Source organism: Oncorhynchus keta, chromosome 3 (genome assembly GCF_023373465.1).
Source record: "Oncorhynchus keta strain PuntledgeMale-10-30-2019 chromosome 3, Oket_V2, whole genome shotgun sequence".
NCBI classification, from domain to species: Eukaryota; Metazoa; Chordata; class Actinopteri; order Salmoniformes; family Salmonidae; genus Oncorhynchus; species Oncorhynchus keta.
The window spans coordinates 9,184,702-9,202,151 of NC_068423.1; the positions used below are offsets into that span (position 1 = coordinate 9,184,702).

At 43.9% G+C, this 17,450-nt stretch overlaps 1 protein-coding gene across 5 annotated transcripts in view; it reads right to left on the reverse strand.

The window, feature by feature from the left end:
* si:ch73-103b11.2 (putative leucine-rich repeat-containing protein DDB_G0290503) overlaps positions 1-16,464 on the reverse strand; it is a 108,457-nt gene extending 91,993 nt beyond the window's left edge. For 2 of the 5 annotated variants that reach the window (XM_035747920.2, XM_035747927.2), the window contains exons 1-3: positions 15,337-16,460; positions 7,366-7,443; positions 4,106-4,171 (exon numbers count right to left, since the gene is read on the reverse strand). In XM_035747920.2, the coding sequence (XP_035603813.1) occupies positions 4,106-4,171; positions 7,366-7,443; positions 15,337-15,456 (264 nt within the window). In that variant the 5' untranslated portion in view covers positions 15,457-16,460. Of the gene's footprint in view, positions 1-4,105; positions 4,172-7,365; positions 7,444-15,336 lie in introns of all 5 variants that reach the window. The other 3 variants (XM_052488375.1, XM_035747911.2, XM_035747933.2) reach the window with 3 other exon arrangements.
* Between the last annotated feature and the right edge of the window lie 986 nt (positions 16,465-17,450).

Sequence of the window (17,450 nt, forward strand, 5' to 3'; positions counted from 1 at the left end):
TGTACCATACACTAGGACGGATGCACATGTTTGATATAGGCAGACACGTTCCGCTCATTCTCTCTCCCTCCATCTATTTTTTCCCATCTACTGGAAAGTAACTCTTCCTATTCTCCATCCACCCACCCACACTTTCTCTCTCTGCTATCCCCTCCCACACACACACACTCTCTCTCTCTCTTTGGTATATCTTCCCCCTCTCCTTCCACATACACACAGTCTCCCTCTGATAACCTCTCTTCAAAGCCACTCTTGCCCTCCTGGTCTAAAATGGTGGTGGAGTCTCACTGGGTGTTCACTGTTCACCCCTGGAGGAGTAGAGGGTGACCCCAAAAACGCCCAGTGGGAACGTGTGATCTCCCCCCCCCAGGGCGATGCCACATCCTGCGGGTTGGGACCACAGCCCATCTGGGCCTGTTTAGAGCCATGCAGGACACCAGAGCCATAAAAACTAAAGGCCCCGGGAAAAATACACACACACAGGGGCAACCTTCTCATCTCCTAAACCCAACCCTGTGCTCTCTGGTGGGCCTCTGATGTGGCTACAGGCCCTGGGTTTCATGGTTTCGAGGAGACGTCATGCTTTTTGTCGTTCCCATTTCTCAAAAGTCTAAAGGAGTGTGTGTGTGTATTTCCTTGTGTTAAAGTGCGTTACTGTACATGTCATTGTCCTATGTTTGGAGTGCGTTTATGCTGTATGATATTATTGCCCATAGCCTTGTGTTGTGGTTAGACGTTTATGCCTAGTGTTGTGTAGTCGTGCGCAGTGCTGCTTGTTTTTCTAACGTAGTGCATGTATGTTGTTGAGTGTTAGGAGGCTGGGTGACGAAGGGTATATTTGATATGGAGAGGAAGAGGAGTGTGGTCTCAGCAGCCCCACCGAGGCCTTCCTCCATCCCTGCCCTCTCATTATGTCCTGGGGATACAGCACTCTCCATCAGGGAGGGAAACACACATGCGAAACACACACACACACACACCTTATTCTACACAGTGCAATAATTCTTAGGGACGGTACACAACTCGCCTCTCCCACATACGTAATGTGCTTTAGGCCAGTGGTCCTCAACCTTTTTTGGTTCCTGTACCCTCAAAATCACATTATGCTCTGCCTGGAGTACCACGGACATACCCTCTCGTGCATTTTACCAGTAGGCCTATGTTCTTATGAGTCTTCCAAAATACCCTGTGGATAAGCCAAGCACCCCTGAAGGTACACACACCCCAAGATCAGAAGCACTGCTAGGTAGCCTAGTGGTTAGAGCGTTGGGCCCGTAATCGAAAGGTTGCTGATCGAATCCCCGAGCAGACAAGGTAAAAAAAAATAAGTTGTTCTGCCCCTGAACAACCCACTGTTCCCCGGTAGGCAGTCAATGTAAATAAGAATGTATTCTTAACTTCTTATGGCTGGGGGGGCAGTATTGAGTAGCTTGGATGAATAAGTTGCCCAAACTAAACGGCCTGCTCCTCAGTCTCAGTTGCTAATATATGCATAGTATTAGTAGTATTGGATAGAGAACACTAAAGTTTCCAAAACTGTCAAAATATTGTCTGAGTATAACAGAACTGATATTGCAGGTGAAACCCTGAGGAAAATAAAACCAGGAAGTGGCTTCTATTTTGAAAACTCCATGTTCCATAGCCTGCCTATACTCCATTTAAAGGGATATCAACCAGATTCCTTTTCCCATCGCTTCCTCAAGGTGTCAGTCTTTAGACATAGTTTCAGGCTTTTATTTTGAAAAAATGAGCGAGAAAGATATCATCGCGTCATTGTATGGCCGGGTGCCAGCAGCGTTTTGTATGCGTAACTGAGTTTGGGCTGCCATTGCCTTTCCCTCTCCGACTGAAAAAGACAGTTGCGGTTGATATCTTATCGATTATATATTTTAAAAATAACCTGAGGATTGATTATAAAAAACATTTGACATGTTTCTGTGGAATTTGTTTGCGTTGTCGTGACCGCTTTTTCCTGTGGATTTCTGAACATAACACGCCAAACAAACGGAGGTATTTTGGATATAAAAATCATCTTTATGGAACAAAAGGAACATTTATTGTGTAACTGGGAGTCCCGTGAGTGAAAACTTCAGAAGATCAAAGGTAAACGATTAATTTGATTCCTTTTCTGATTTTCGTGACCAAGCTACTTGATGCTAGGTGTACTTATTGTTTTGTCGAGCGATCATTAAACTTACAAACGCTTGGATTGCTTTCGCTGTAAAGCATATTTTCAAAATCTGATACGACAGGTGGATTAACAAAAGACTAAGCTGCGTTTTGCTATATTGCACTTGTGATTTCATAAATATAAATATTTTTAGTAATATTATTTGTATGTACACTATGCAATTCAGCGGTTGTTGATGACAATTATCCCGTTAACGGGATGGCAGCCATAAGAAGTTAACTGACTTGCCTAGTTAAATAAAGCTTACAATCCAACAAGAGAGTATAATATAGGATATTTGAGCAACTTGCGCTCGGTTTCACCAAAGGCCTAGCTTCTGGTGCCAGATACAGGAGCTATTTAGCTTAATTTGCAGCCGCTTATTAAAAATGGCCCAACAATTATTCAAACATTCATCATCGCTTGTTCTACACTTCACAGATCTATATTTAGAGCACTCCAGCTCTCCACCTCCGTTGCTGACCCATTTTGATCCTCCTTTCAGACGGCAGATGAAAAGATGAAGTGACACTAACCGAGGAGGAAGGGAAAGGGAGGGCGAGTGGGAGACACTCTTTTTCTTTCACTTTCCTCCTCCCCCTCTCCTCCGTACGTATTCTTTATTTGTCCCCTCGCTCGAATCCAAATCGCTGTCTTTAAGACCGTACGTACGCTCCTTTGGACTCACACCTCAGAAATATTTCATTTCACTGACTCTCAGGTATGCTTCACCCGGTGAGAGGATGATCAATGTGACATGTCCTGTTCCTTTCCTACACACTGATACATGCGTGCATTAGTATGTACGTAACAGGTCTCCACAGATCAACAGTTCTTTTGTGATGACCCCGTCGAGTTGAGAGATGCGTATTCCACCCACATACCAATAGCTTCACAGCCAATGTGCACGCACACACACACACACACACACCAGAAAAGGCCTCTTCCCACTGCCTCGCTTACATAAGGACACTCAGCATCGCTCACCAACGAACACCGCAGAGAGAATGAGTCAACAGCAATGAGCAAAGTGCTCTTTCCTCCCGATGCGTTTTTCACCTCCCGTTCAATGTTTTTTTTCTTTTTTAAAGAGCCTCTCTTTCCAAGCAGTTGGATAAGAGGAATACGGGCCAATCAATACACTGCATGCCCACTCTCTCCACTCCTCATATGAATTGCTAAACTGCTGGCACTAAGAGGGCAGTGTTGAATGTGTACCTCAACTTAATTTACTTTAGAGAAACAATTACAACTTTGTGGCAACTTCATCACAACGCTGTCACGTGGTAATGTCATCACGACCAACCTTCTTAACAACATGTAACGTTGTCACAAGTTGTCAGAACATAATGTGTTGGTAGGGAAGGTAGTAGGATACAGAGTATCCAACAGTGACACTGATAAACAGAAAGGCGTCAAAGTGGATTAAAAATGGCCGTTTTTATGCCTCAGGTGGGAAGTTGCCATGGTCAGTTGCACAGGTTTGTTTGCACCTTAAAACAAAGCACACCTGTCTACCAGACTTATCTGTGACACCTGGTGTCCCCGCATTCCTTTCATGCTCACTGAGCTAGTTCTCTACGAATTAGCATGTTAGCGTGATGCTACGCTAGCCCCAGAGGGACGGTGTGCTCGGAGTGTTGACAACCCAGCCCTGTGGCACCGGGCCCACCTCAGGCACACAGGTACGCCTCAGGAGAGTGTCAGAATCGCAACACTCCGGCTTACACATGCCGGAAAACATCAAAAAAGGCATGTGTCCAACTTGACTGACAACACACGCACAACATTTAGACTGTTTTCATGTCTAAACTGGGCGTAAACGTCTCCGGTTGTGTAAAAAAATAAAAAACGGCCTTCGTGGAGAAAGAACTCGCTAATAAACTACGGACATCATAAAACATAATTTAGTGCTTAACGGGGAAGTTGACTCACCATCTCGTCCAGGGCGTAGCGGAGTAATCCATGTTCATATAGGATGAAGAACCTCCTCTGCCATTTCTGGAGAGACAGAGAGAGAGAGAGAGTGAGAGTTAGAGATGCTAGTTATAGTGACATCTGATAGGGCAACTTACACTACATAATATGTATGCTATTATAAGACTTTAACTGTTGATTTGGGTAAAAGAAATGTAGCTCAAATGCTAAGCGCAACGCAGCTTCTGAAAGTGGTGGTATACAGGCACGGTTGGATTTTCAATGACCACAGAACACATACTGTATGTGTAGGGAGTTAGCCTATGAATCTATGAACCTATAGTGGCTACATTATAAAGCAGGGATCACTGTGAAGAATCCCCAAGCCCAACAACACCGAAAAGTCCTCAGCATGCCTTGCGGTTTCATAGCTCTTTTTTTCAGGGACATGGCTGCAGATGATTTAGTGAGTCAGTGTGTCCTTGATCCCAAAGCCAGGACTGAGCCAACACTATTACCCCAACACGCAGACACGCGCCGCGCGCACACACACACACGGGTAAAGTTTACCATTCGGTATCTACTGTGTTGGCTTGGCAACATTTGAAAATTACAGACTGTTGTACTACATACTGGACATGTGTGTCACTTAAATACAGAGAGAGAGACCGAGAGAGAGAGAGACCGAGACCAAGAGAGAGAGAGAGAGAGAGAGAGAATTCCTCCAACTCTGTAACAGAGGAGAGGTTGACTTAAGCAAACCACCTAGATATGATCGCTGAGCGATCACCGTTCACCAGGATACATTCCTGGCGCTAACAGGAACCTCCGCTAGCATCTGATGAAAACATACCACAGCCAAAACAGAAACATCCAGCATACACTCTATGTACTGTAGCTAAACCCTCCAACACCAAAGTGTCCTCCAAGGGTAAATTCTACAAACAGGTTAGTCCATGTTTGTTTGAGGAGAAGATTGGATCATCACAAGACAAAAAAAAACTAAATCATCCCTTAAACCCAATCTGTTCCATCTCATTCCCTCGTTTTCCCCTTGAAGGAACTAGTGGAGTTCCAGGTATTAGAACGTATGCAAAGAAACCTGAGGGCGAAACCAGCGCTCAGTGACTCTTTTTAGTGAATATGATAAATGGTAGGCTGTGTTTTCCACACTTTTATACCCTCTACACTAGCCCTCTATCACCAACCCCTCCTTTCTTAATGCCCAGTTTTGTCCGGGTGTTTAAGTTTCTGGCCTTGGTTTCCTGCCGAGATCCATCAATAAAAGACGGGGAAGTGCTTTGTGAGCTACGGGGCGTCGGGGGCCCCCCGAATAGGGCTGCCGATAGGCGGCCTCAGCGAAGCCTGACTTACAGGAACATCATACTAATTCAGAGGCCATTATATAAGGCTCAGAGGGGGACCACTGAATCCAGTGTTTGGCTTTCGCCGGACATAACGGGATCCATGTCGCCCCAAAAGGTCGACTCAAGCCCTCCCCCCAAAAAACACCTGGAAGATTGTGAAGCCTCTTGGAAGAATGTTCGATGAACAGACTAATCAAAAGTGGAACTTTTTGGACAACAGGACTGGTGAAAACCAAACACCGCATTCCACAGTAAGAACCGCACGGTGGCGGTAGTGTGATGGTTTGGGGATGCTTTGCTGCCTCAGGACCTGGATGACTTGCCAACATTGAAGGAACCATGAATTCTGCTCTGTATCAGAGAATGTCAGGCACATCCATCCGTGAGTGGAAGTGCAGCTGGGTCATGCAAACAAGACAGCGATCCAAAAATCACAAACAACGCTACATCAGAATGGCTCAAAAACAACACATTTTAAAGTTCTGGAATGGCCTAGTCAAAGTGCAGACCTAAAACCGATTGAGATGTTGTGGCAGGTCCTGAAACGATCAGTTCATAGTCGAAAACCCACAAATGTCACCGAGTTAAACCAGTTCTGCATGGATGAGCGGGCCAAAATTCCTCCACGGGGATGCGAGACTGATCAACAACTACAGGAAGTGTTTATATGCAGTCATTGCAGTTAGAAAGGTGGCACAACCAGTCGAGTGTGTGGTGGCAATTACTTTTTCCACACAGGTACATAACTTTGTTTATTAAATACATTTTTTAAAAAGTTGCAATATTATGTTTTGGTTGGAGAGCTGACAACATTCAGTGTCCATAATATGCAAAAATAGAGAAAACGGCACTGTAATAGCGACCCCCCCTCCCCCCCATCCCTACCCAATACGGGACCGACCATACCTACAGTTGAGTCCTCTGCCAACTTCAAATCTAACAGGGATCCTTACATCCATCGTCAACCTTTCATATGGGCCAATCATTTAAACCCCTAATTCAGCATTTGTGTTTGTTTACACTCCTGAAGAAAAGAAAAAGTGCCTGTGAATGTTATCACGAGGTGGGAACTGTTGACAGGGCTGAGGCCGATGGCTCCAGAGATGCTCTCCCTCCATATGGAAGCCATCAGGGGCTGTGAGAACCGGGACTTTTCCCACTCCCCCTCAATCTTCCTCTTTTAGGACGCTCCAACATCATATCGGAGCGAACACGGAAAGTAAGTGTTACAAACTACCCCAGGGCACCGGCAGCAGAGAGATGGAGTCAATATTATGCTCATTAGCCCCTTTTTTTAGAAGGCGCACCATGCCACCCACAGGGAGCCGCCCACTCACTGTGTTCTTACTCGCACAGCCAAGTCAAAAGGGTTGCAAATTGTGACTAAACGGTCACACTCTGGCTCCAAACCTCAGTCGAGCGTAGCCTTAGCTCATACAAGACTCGCAGGCGAGTCAAAACATCCTGATTCAAGACTATTGCAGTTATTTTTCCATCTGCTAAGCTAACAATTGTTAACTTTCTGCAAACCGCAACTCCAGTTTTATTCATTTCAGTTTGTTTGTGGCAGAACAGAGACAAGACTACAGAGACCGACGTCACAAGAATAGCTTGCTGTGAACTCAGAATAATATAAAATATAATATAATAATATAATATAAATAATATATTGAGGATTATATTATATTAACTCAGAACTTTAGAGGTGACATAAAACAATCAATTGCTGTAGGCCTGTTGCTTTGATAAAGTGTCCCCCTTATTCTTCTGCATAACCGTACCAAATGATTGAGTGAATCTAGAAGGACTTCTACAATACATTTTCACATCTCAATTGAATGCACTTGACAACAAGTTTACAACTGGGTTAGAATATATTTGTCAAAACCAACCAGAGGTTAACTAACTTACCCGAGATCTGTGCAAGGGATTGCCAAAATTGGTTCCTTCTGGAGCCAGGAGCAACCATCCTCCATATATAGGTTTTGCCTAATGGGGAAGAAAAAAAATGTATGGATTAAAGAAAGCGTTAACAAAATAATTAATTGGCGAAATAATGATTTAATAAGACTCACCAAGCAGATGCTCTTATCTAGGGACTCTTGCGTAACCTCCAGTAAGAGTAATGTCAGACCGCATAACATTGAAATAGCCTTGCGTTATAGCCGTTTATTACCAATGTACACTACATGACCAAGAGTGTGTGGACACCTGCTCGTCAAACATCTCATTCCAAAATCATAGGCATTAATATGGAGTTGGTGCCCTCTTTGCTGCCATTACAGGCTCCACTCTTTTGCGAAGGCTTTCCACTAGATGTTGGAACATTGCTGCGGGGACTTGCTTCCCATTCAGCCGCAAGAGCATTAGTGAGGTCGGGCACTGATGTTGGTCCTTTAGGCCTTGCTCATAGTCAGCGTTCCAAATCCTCCCAAAAGTGTTTGCTTGGGTTGAGGTCAGGGCTCTGTGCAGGCCAGTCAAGATCTCCCACACTGATCAACAAAACATTTCTGTATGGACCACGCTTTGTGCACAGGGTCATTGTTATGCTGAAATAGGAAAAGGGCCTTCCCCAAACAGTTGCCAAAAAATTGGAAGCACAGAATTATCTAGAATGTCATGGTATGCTGTAGTGTTTTTCCATTCACTGGAACCAAGGGGCCTAGCATGAACCATGAAAAACAGCAAGACCATTATTCCTCCTCCACCAAACTTTACAGTTGGCACTATTGGGGCAGGTAGTGTTCCCCTGGCATCCGTTAAACCCAGATTCGTTCATCGGACTGCCAGACGGTGAAGCGTGATTCATCACTCCAGAGAACGCGTTTCCACTGCTCCAGAGTCCAAAGGCGGCGAGCTTTACACCACTCCATTCAATGCTCGGCTGCTCGGCCATGGAAGCCCATTTCATGAAGCTCCCGATGAACAGTTCTTGTGCTGACGTTGCTACCAGAGGCAGTTTGGAACTCGGTGGGGAGTGCTGCAACCTGAAGGCAGACTATTTTTAAGTGCTACGCGCTTCAGCACTCAGCGGTCCCGTTACCACTTCGCGGCTGAGCCATGTTGCTCCTAGATATTTTCACTTCACAATAACACCACTTACAGTTGACCGGGGCAGCTCTGGCAGAGCAGGCATTTTTTAAAACTGACTTGTTGGAAAAGTGGCATCCCATGACGGTGCCAAGTTGAAAGTCACTGAGCTCTTCAAGTAAGGCCATTCTACTGACAATGTTTGTCTATGGAGATTACATGGCCAGATGCTCGATTTTATACGCCTGTCAGCAACGCATGTGGCTAAACTAGCCGAACACACTAGTTTGAAGGGGTGTCCACATACTTTTGTGTATATATACACACACATATTAGGGATAGAGTAATTACTTGATAACCGATGGTTGTGGATGAACACCACCATAAAACAATAACCCGTAAAATATATACATTTAATTTTTTTGTGGAACAAAGCAGCTGACTGAAGACGGGACGGCCGGGCATTCGTGCGGTTGAGTCCGTTTCTGCTGCAACATGGACTCTGTCACGAAACTGCTGCTCCTTGCTGAAACAAGCAAGACGTTGTAGCAAATGAGAGTCTTCGGTTGCTTAGCCAACACCCCCATTCCCTGCAGCAGCACATGCAGTAAGGAGCAGAGGAGGGGAGAAAATGTGTATCTAAAAAATGAAAAGGTTATTATGGTGACCGGAATCACTTGGCTGACCAATAACCATCATCCAAAATTCCATGACCATCACAGCCAATGAGATATGATATCTATCTATATCTATCACACAAACTAAATGACTGACAGGGGGTTTTGAAGCACCTCCATCTTGGCACTCCCTTACCTTTGTAAAAAAAAAAAAAAAAAAATTTGTACAAAAATTCTACACATTTTGTAATGACCTGTGCCATCATAATATGATACGAGTGAGAATGACTAACAAAATCAAATGTGGGCCCCCTGGAGGTCAGGGGCCTGGTTGGTAGTCGGCCATGATTATGAGCCCTGGATGATTACTCAAGTATGTCCCAGAATAATCTGACGACACACTGGCTGTCTGTTTCAATAGATTGTGTACAAGTTGCACGCTTTGGCTGGCTGTTTGGACCAGCTGTGTGAGCGGTGTTCAGGCTGCACACACTAACTGGCTGCATTCCAGAGCACCAGTACTGCCTTTTTTCTTCTTTTTTTAAAGGGGGAAATAGCCTCTAACACGTGATTTTCCCTGTGATCCCCCTAAGTGGGCGGGCAAGAAAGTGTGGAGCGAAGCAGAAAAGGAAGGGAGAAGTAGTGTGACAAAAATATGTTCTCTTCAACACAAAAAAAAACACACAAAAAGACTCAGGACTCTGATTCACTGCATTACATTTTTTTTTAAATGCAGTTAAATCATACACAGGCAGCAGTTAGCCTAGTGAAATCAGATTTTGGCTATGTACGCAACAACACTACTAAAGCCTGTTGAGCTCCAACTTGATCTGAAGGGATTGGATTGGTCTCGCTGTGTATATAGCCATTGCTGGAGTTTTGTTGAGCATGTTTAAAAAGGATTTATGCTTACCTACTCCCATTAAACCTAAACAATCAAATTGGCTTATGGAAAGTGCTCAGTTATAACTCCATAAATCCATCATGTCGCTATGGGAAAGTATAAAAAGGGGACAAGGTTGAGTGTGACAATGAGAGCTAAATGTCCCACTTTAATATACTCTGATCAAGGTCAAAAGTTCCCCCCCGCTAAATGTTATTTCTAATCCAATGTAAAGCTGCTTTATCTTTGATTACAACGTTGGATGTTTCTCTGCTTGGCGCAATGAAAGGCAAGAGAATGCCAAAACAGTGATAGCTACAGGTCACTGCCAACTTAAAGGAAACAGCAACATAAACTCTCCTCCCCCCCACACACACAACTACATCCACCATGCTGATCCTCATCACCGGGGCTCTTCAGAGGTGCGTCCTCAGTCCCCTTCTGTACTCCCTGTTCACCCACGACTGCGTGGCCAAGCACGACTCCAACACCATCATTAAGTTTGCTGACGACACAGCAGTGGTAGGCCTGATCACTGACAAGACAGCCTATAGGGAGGAGGTCAGAGACCTGGCAGTGTGGTGCCAGGACAACAACCTCTCCCTCAATGTGAGCAAGACAAAGGAGATGATCGTGGACTACAGGAAAAGGAGGGCCGAACAGGCCCCCATTAACATCGACGTGGCTGTAGTGGTGCAGTTCGAGAGTTAAGTTCCTTGGTGTCCACATCACCAACAAACTATCATGGTCCAAGCACACCAAGACAGTCGTGAAGAGGGCAAAACACCTTTTCCCCCTCAGGAGACTGAAAGGTTTTGGCATTGGTCCCCAGATCCTCAAAATGTTTTACAGCTTGCATATCGAGAGCATCCTGAACGGTTGCATCACCGCCTGGTATGGCAACTTCTCGGCATCCGACCGTAAGGCGCTACAGAGGGTAGTGTGTATGGCCTGAAACATCACGGAGGCCAAGTTTCCTGCCATCCAGGACCTTTATGCTAGGCAGTGTCAGAGGAAGGCCCAAAAAATTGCCAAAGACTCCAGTCACAGACTGTTCTCTCTGCTACTGCACAGCAGGTGCTACCGGAGCGCCAAGTCTAGGTCCAAATAGCTCCTTAACAGCTTCTACCCCCAAACTATAAAAGACAGCTGAACAAATAATCAAATGGTCACCTGTACTTTCTACATTATCACAAAAAAGGGGTACAAATAATAGTGTCTCAAGAAGCAGTGCAACATGGCAGGGTTGTGTTCCGGAGGACGCATGGCTCTCAACCTTCGCCTCTCCCAAGTCCATACAGGAGTTTCGTCGATGGGACAAGACTAACTACCAATTGGATATCACGAAAAAGTGGTTTAAAAAAATGAATGGTGTCACGTGATCAATGGCTTTGTCCATTTATATACACAGTCATTGGTGTGGAAGTGCCAGCTTGCAATATACTTCGCATCCCTCACTTACTCAAGTGTTTCCATTATTTTGGCAGTTACCTGTATAGTACAAGTCAAGCATACAAAAAGGAACTTATGAGTCTCTTTACACTAACAACATCTCTGAGTTCAGATAGCCACTTAAGTGTGTGGTCTATATGCTTAAAATATTGATAAGTCACCATCTTAGGGCTGAGCAGGGAATCCATTGTGGCATTTCTGGGATAATGGCTGTTCATTCCGATTAAGCCGATATCTGACTATATTACAGATGGAAGAAGACAATGGAGAAATGTTACAGAATGTTACCCCCCTGCCCCTAGAAAATGAGAAGAGGTAAAAAAAAAAAAAAGAAAAAGAGAGCAGCGCTTTAGAGAGAAAAAGAGCAATCTCTCTTCACATGACCAGACAGGGGGCCTATGCTGAATTCCCCTGAGAAGGGACGAGCAAGACGGATTTAGGTCAGCTTTTACCATTCAATGGTTAAACGCAGTCATTTGTGTGGTGCGTTCATCTCACAACCCCCCCATCATAATGACTATGTAATACCGCACTGAGAGAATGTGGGCTAGATGGGATGAGTGGGAGGGGGGGGGGGGTCAAATACTAAAGGAATGACCAAAGCTCTCTGAGATTTACGAAGAAAAACTCTCATATGTAATGTGTGCTGGGCCTTTGGTGTTGATGATAATGAGACGCCTGGCTAACGAGACTAGAGTTTACAAGTTAGTAGCACAATGAGGTCTTTTGATAGCCTTTTGGGTCAGGAATTCCACTAGGTAAGTCTGCCACAGAGCTATTTTCATCTGCGCAAGGACGACAGTCGGTTGTGAATATCATGGAATAGATGTAATGTTGTGTCTAGCTAAAGGTGTCAGTCTCTAGTGTCAATGTCGTGGAATAGATGTGGCGCTGTGTACAGTTGAAGATGTCCAGTCAAGAGACAAACTACTCCTAAAGTCAAGCAGACCCAGACAGAGTGAATGTGTGTGTGTGTGTGTGTGTGTGTGTGTGTCCGTGGATGCAACGTGTGTGAGTCAATCACATATTTAGTCATAATATGACGTGTTTCAGTGTTGAGTCAGGACCACCTGCTTCTAAGAGCTTTCCAAATGCCATGGCTGTACACGCTGGAAGGCTAATCTCTAGATTTGACCTAACAACCTCTCATATGTCTAGAACGAATGGTGTACAGTGTTGAGAAAATCAGCACCGTCACTGCGTAGCTATTCCTGTAGTCTTCTGATCAAAATTACATGGCTTTTTGGGTGTCTCCCCTGTTAAAGAGCAGGCACTTCTCACCAATATAACAACTTAATTCTATACCAAGGCCATTCTTAGCCAGCTCTCTTATGTCAAGGTGATGGCAACAATGTAAAATGTGCAATGTAAGCAATGATTCTATTCTCACCATAGGAAAAGTACTAAGTTGTGGTTTCTACATCTGCATTGCTTGCTGTTTGGGGTTTTAGGCTGGGTTTCTGTATAAGCACTTTGTGGGCATTATAAATGCATTTGATTTTATTCAAAACGCTTTTCATTCAACCACGATGTGTTTGACAAGCCTAACAAAATGTATCCTGCATGCATCTCCTCGTTGACTTCTTTTAAAACTGTCAGTGCCATTTCATGCATTATGCTCTTTCATGTCAGGGAGTTAATTCGTGCACAGATTAGTTTAAGGATGATAGCCTATACCCTGGGGCTAACAACTAATTACATCCAATTAAACTAAACCTTTGTACTATGCCTATTTGACAGATGGCTAACTCCCAGGAAACTCTACTGCACAATGTACACTTTCTGTATTGGGAAACTGGAACTTTGCTGAAATTTCCAATTGCCAATCAAAATCATAAACACCTTATTTACGTAAGTATTCAGACCCTTTGGTCTGAGACTCGAAATTGAGCTCAGGTGCATCTGGTTTCCATTGATCATCCTTGAGATTTTTCTACAACTTGATTGGAGTCCACCTGAGGTAAATTCAATTGATTGGACATGATTTGGAAAGGCACACCTGTCAATATATAGGGTCCCACAGTACATGTCAGAGCAAAAACCAAGCCATGAGGTCGAAGGAATTGTCCATAGAACTCTTCGAGATAGGATTGAGTTGAGGCATAGATCTGGGGATGGGTACCCAAAAAAATTCTGCCGCATTGAAGGTCCACAAGAACACAGCGGCCTCCATCATTTTGAAATGGAAGATGTTTGAAAGCACCAAGACTCTTCCTAGAGTTGGCTGCCCAGCCAAACTGAGCAATCGGAGAAGGGCCTTGGTCAGGGAGGTGACCAAGAACCTGATGGTCACTCTGACAGCGCTCTAGAGTTCCACTGTACAGATGGGAGAACATTCCAGAAGGACCACCATATCTGCAGCACTCCACCAATCAGGCCTTTATAGTAGTGGCCAGTTGGAAGCCATTCCTCAGTAAAAGGCACATGACAGCCTGCTTGGAGTTGCCAAAAGGCACCTAAAGACTCTCATACCATGAGAAACAAGATTCTCTGGTCTGATGAAACCAAAATGTAACTCTTTGGCCCGAATGCCAAGCGTCACATGGAGGAAACCTGGCACCATCTCAACGGTGAAGCATGGTGGCAGCAACATGCTGTGGGGATGTTTTTCAGTGGCAGGGACTGTGAGATTAGTCTGGATCGAGGCAAAGATGAATGAAGCAAAGTACAGAGATATCCTTGATGAAAACCTGCCCCAGAGCGCTCAGGCCCTCAGACTGGGGCAAGTGTTCACCTTCCAACAGGACAACAACCCTAAGAACACGGCCAAGACAATGCAGGAGTGGCTTCAGGACAAGTTTCTGAATGTGGCCCAGCCAGAGCCCGGACTTGAACCCAATCAAACATCTCTGGAGACCTGAAAATAGCTGTGCAGCAACGCTCCCCATGCAACCTGAAAGAGCTTGAGAAGAATGTGAGAAACTCCCTAAAAACAGGTGCGCCAAGCTTATAGCGTCATACCAAAGAAGACTCGAGGCTGTAATCGCTGCCAAAGGTGCTTCAACAAAGTACTGAGTAATAGGTCTGAATACTTATGTAAATGTCATTTCAGTTTATTACATTTGCAAAACTTTCTAAACCTCATCATTATTGGGGTATTGTGTTTAGATTGAGGGGGGAAACAATTTCAATCAATTGTAGAATAAGGATGTAACAAAATGTGGAAAAGGTCAAGCAGTCAATTCTTTCCGAAGACACCGTATGTTACGAATTCAAGCTAGCTAGCGAACATTAACTAGGCTAGAGTTTAGGGGATAGGGTTAAGTTTAGGAGTTAGCTAACCCTAACCTCAACCCTTTAACCTAAGGTGCTAAGTAGTTGCAAAGTAACAAAAAAGTTAAGTAGTTAAAGTTGCTCAAATGTTGTCAGTGATGAGGTTCAAACTCGCAAGCCTACTTTTGTTTATTCCTGAAGTAACCATACCAAAAGTAACATACCATACAAATGTGTCCCGGATTTACATTTACTGTAGTCTAGTCTGAGACCAGGCTGTAATATTCAATAATATTTCAAGTACTTTCAAAATTCCTAAGTCAAATATATTCCCTTAAATTATACTAAAGGTAAATTAAGGCTGAATAAAACTATTTTGTTGCTAGTATTAAAATAGTTTTTCTGATGGACAAGGATCGTCCTGACTTTAAAGAATCCCTGAGCCAACTTCCTGTGATTCTACAGATTTTGCCATGAGAGAGAAAATGTTGCAGCTTTAAAGCCAATTTCCTGTCTGTCTAAATTGTTTGTTCATGGCTTATGACGTGTTCATATGCTATCTGGGGGGCTGGGGCCCGACCTCCGTGAGTACCCCCAAAGCTTGTGGCCCCCCACGCCTAGCGGGAGCTGCGCTACGCCAATGAGCATGACCCCATGACTGTGAAACATATGGCAACACTTGCTTACCTGATTTAAATCTTCGTCGCTCAATAAATGAGATTCTCTTGGTTTAAAGCAATTCTGGCATTTACTTTTGTTGAAAATGTTGGCTTGGAATTTCCGACATGGATTGTCTTTCGAGGACATGGTTGAAATACCCAGCTGAGCTTAAATGGGTGCCAATTGAACCCGTAAAAAGACTACACAAACAAAAACCTGAAAACTGCGCAATTCTTCCTGTGCAGCCTACTATCCCGGGTGGGTTGCAGTCAATAGCGTTGGAGCTCTAGACGCTGGTCCAAGGTGTGTGCGGCAATGACATAAAGTCATTCCAAATTCCACAACACGATATGAGAGTTCATTCAAAATTCTGAAAACTACTTCATGGAAAAACTGTCTGAATGTCTTAGTAGCCTAGATAGATCAAGAAGCTAGTCCAGCACATAATTGAAGGTGCTTTGAAACCACAGCGACGTCCACCTTTTACTTTGATACCGACAAGCTCATTATAATCGACTAATGCTTACTAAACGGGATAAAGGAGTAGGTCATATCAATGATCTTATCATCTTGTTGCTCGCGAGGTACCTCCCACAGCGCAGCTGCTGTCGTGATAACTTTTTTTGCTCACATTTGAACAGGCCAATTTATAAATTGACGCAGAATATGGGGATCCAGGCTTTTGTACTCCGCACTCTCGTCTTGGTAAATACTTTACTACAAGGTGTACAACAACACTACACAGGTGACATTTCGCCGGTCCTCTCGCTCACTGAAATGGTCCTGTGAGCCTCCATGAACACCACAACAGGAGTTGCAGTTTTTCCCCTATCTCTCAAATAAGTAGCCAACGGAATGCATTGCAGCTATATCCAGGTGACTAACGCTTGTTGTTTCCCTCAAATTGATTCTCCATGATCAAAATGATCCAACTTTCGTCAGGAATTGTAGTTTGTAGCCATGTCCAACGCATTTTGGTCTGTGGTCGTGGTAGCAACATAGGAACGTAGCTTGCGCTGAAAACTGTAAACGCACTCTCTAGCAAAGTCACGGGGAGCCAGTCAGCGGAGAGAAGAGGAGGTGCTGAAAACGAATGAGCTGTTGACTGTCAGCAAAACGTACCAATGAGAAAAAGAAACACGCCCACTACTAAGAATTCAATTGATGTGTGTCCAATAGAAAATATTAGAAACACTTGCCAATTTTATGGAACAACATGGATCAAGTTAGGTGGGCTCTCAAGGTCTTTGGCTTCAGTTGGAGTATTCCAAGTTTGTAGTATTGTAAGTGTTTTTTAACAGTGTTCTGTAGCAGGGAATTGTCAATTGGATATTACATATGACATTTTCTGATTTGGGAATTAAATGAAAGCAGGCTCTGTATTCCACTTTGAATCAATTAAGACTGAATTTACCTGGCATGTGCAATCATATGTAGCTATGTAACGCCCCCCTGTGGTATTAAACTAGTTAAATGAAAGTATCACAATCAAAAGGAGCTTGAGAATACATAGTATTATTCATCATATAGGATGTCATTGTATTCTAATTTCTAATTCTATGGAATTCATCTTTATTGAGAAATATATAGTGCATTGTTTGACTACATTTTCATCGTTGACAGCTCTAGGTATGACCTCTGGAAATCACACTGTGTATACCTGAGACCTCCTGCCTACACCTGCTTAAACAAATTCTCTTTAACGTGGTCAGATTTTCAAGTGACAATAGCTTAGAAAAACATGTTGAGTGACTTTACCAGCACTGAAGGAAGGTAGCCTAGTGGTTAGAGCGTTGAGCCAGTAACCGAAAGGTTGCTGGATAGAATCCCCAAGCTGACAAGGTAAAAATCGATCATTCTGCCCCTGAACAAGGCAGTAAACCCACTGTTCCTTGATAGGTCGTCATTGTAAATAAGAATTTGCTCTTAACTGACCTGCCTAGTAAAAATTTTAAAAACTACCCCATTTTGAGTTTCTCCCTGTTTGGCTTTGCGGAGACGCTCCACTTTCCCAGACAGCGCCTCCATGTGTTTGGTCAGTACAGTCTATCGGGTCGCTAAAATGACCCAACTACAAAAAAACAATTGAGAAAATACAAGTGTCAAGTTATTGGTCATGGAACATGAAATCATTGATTGTG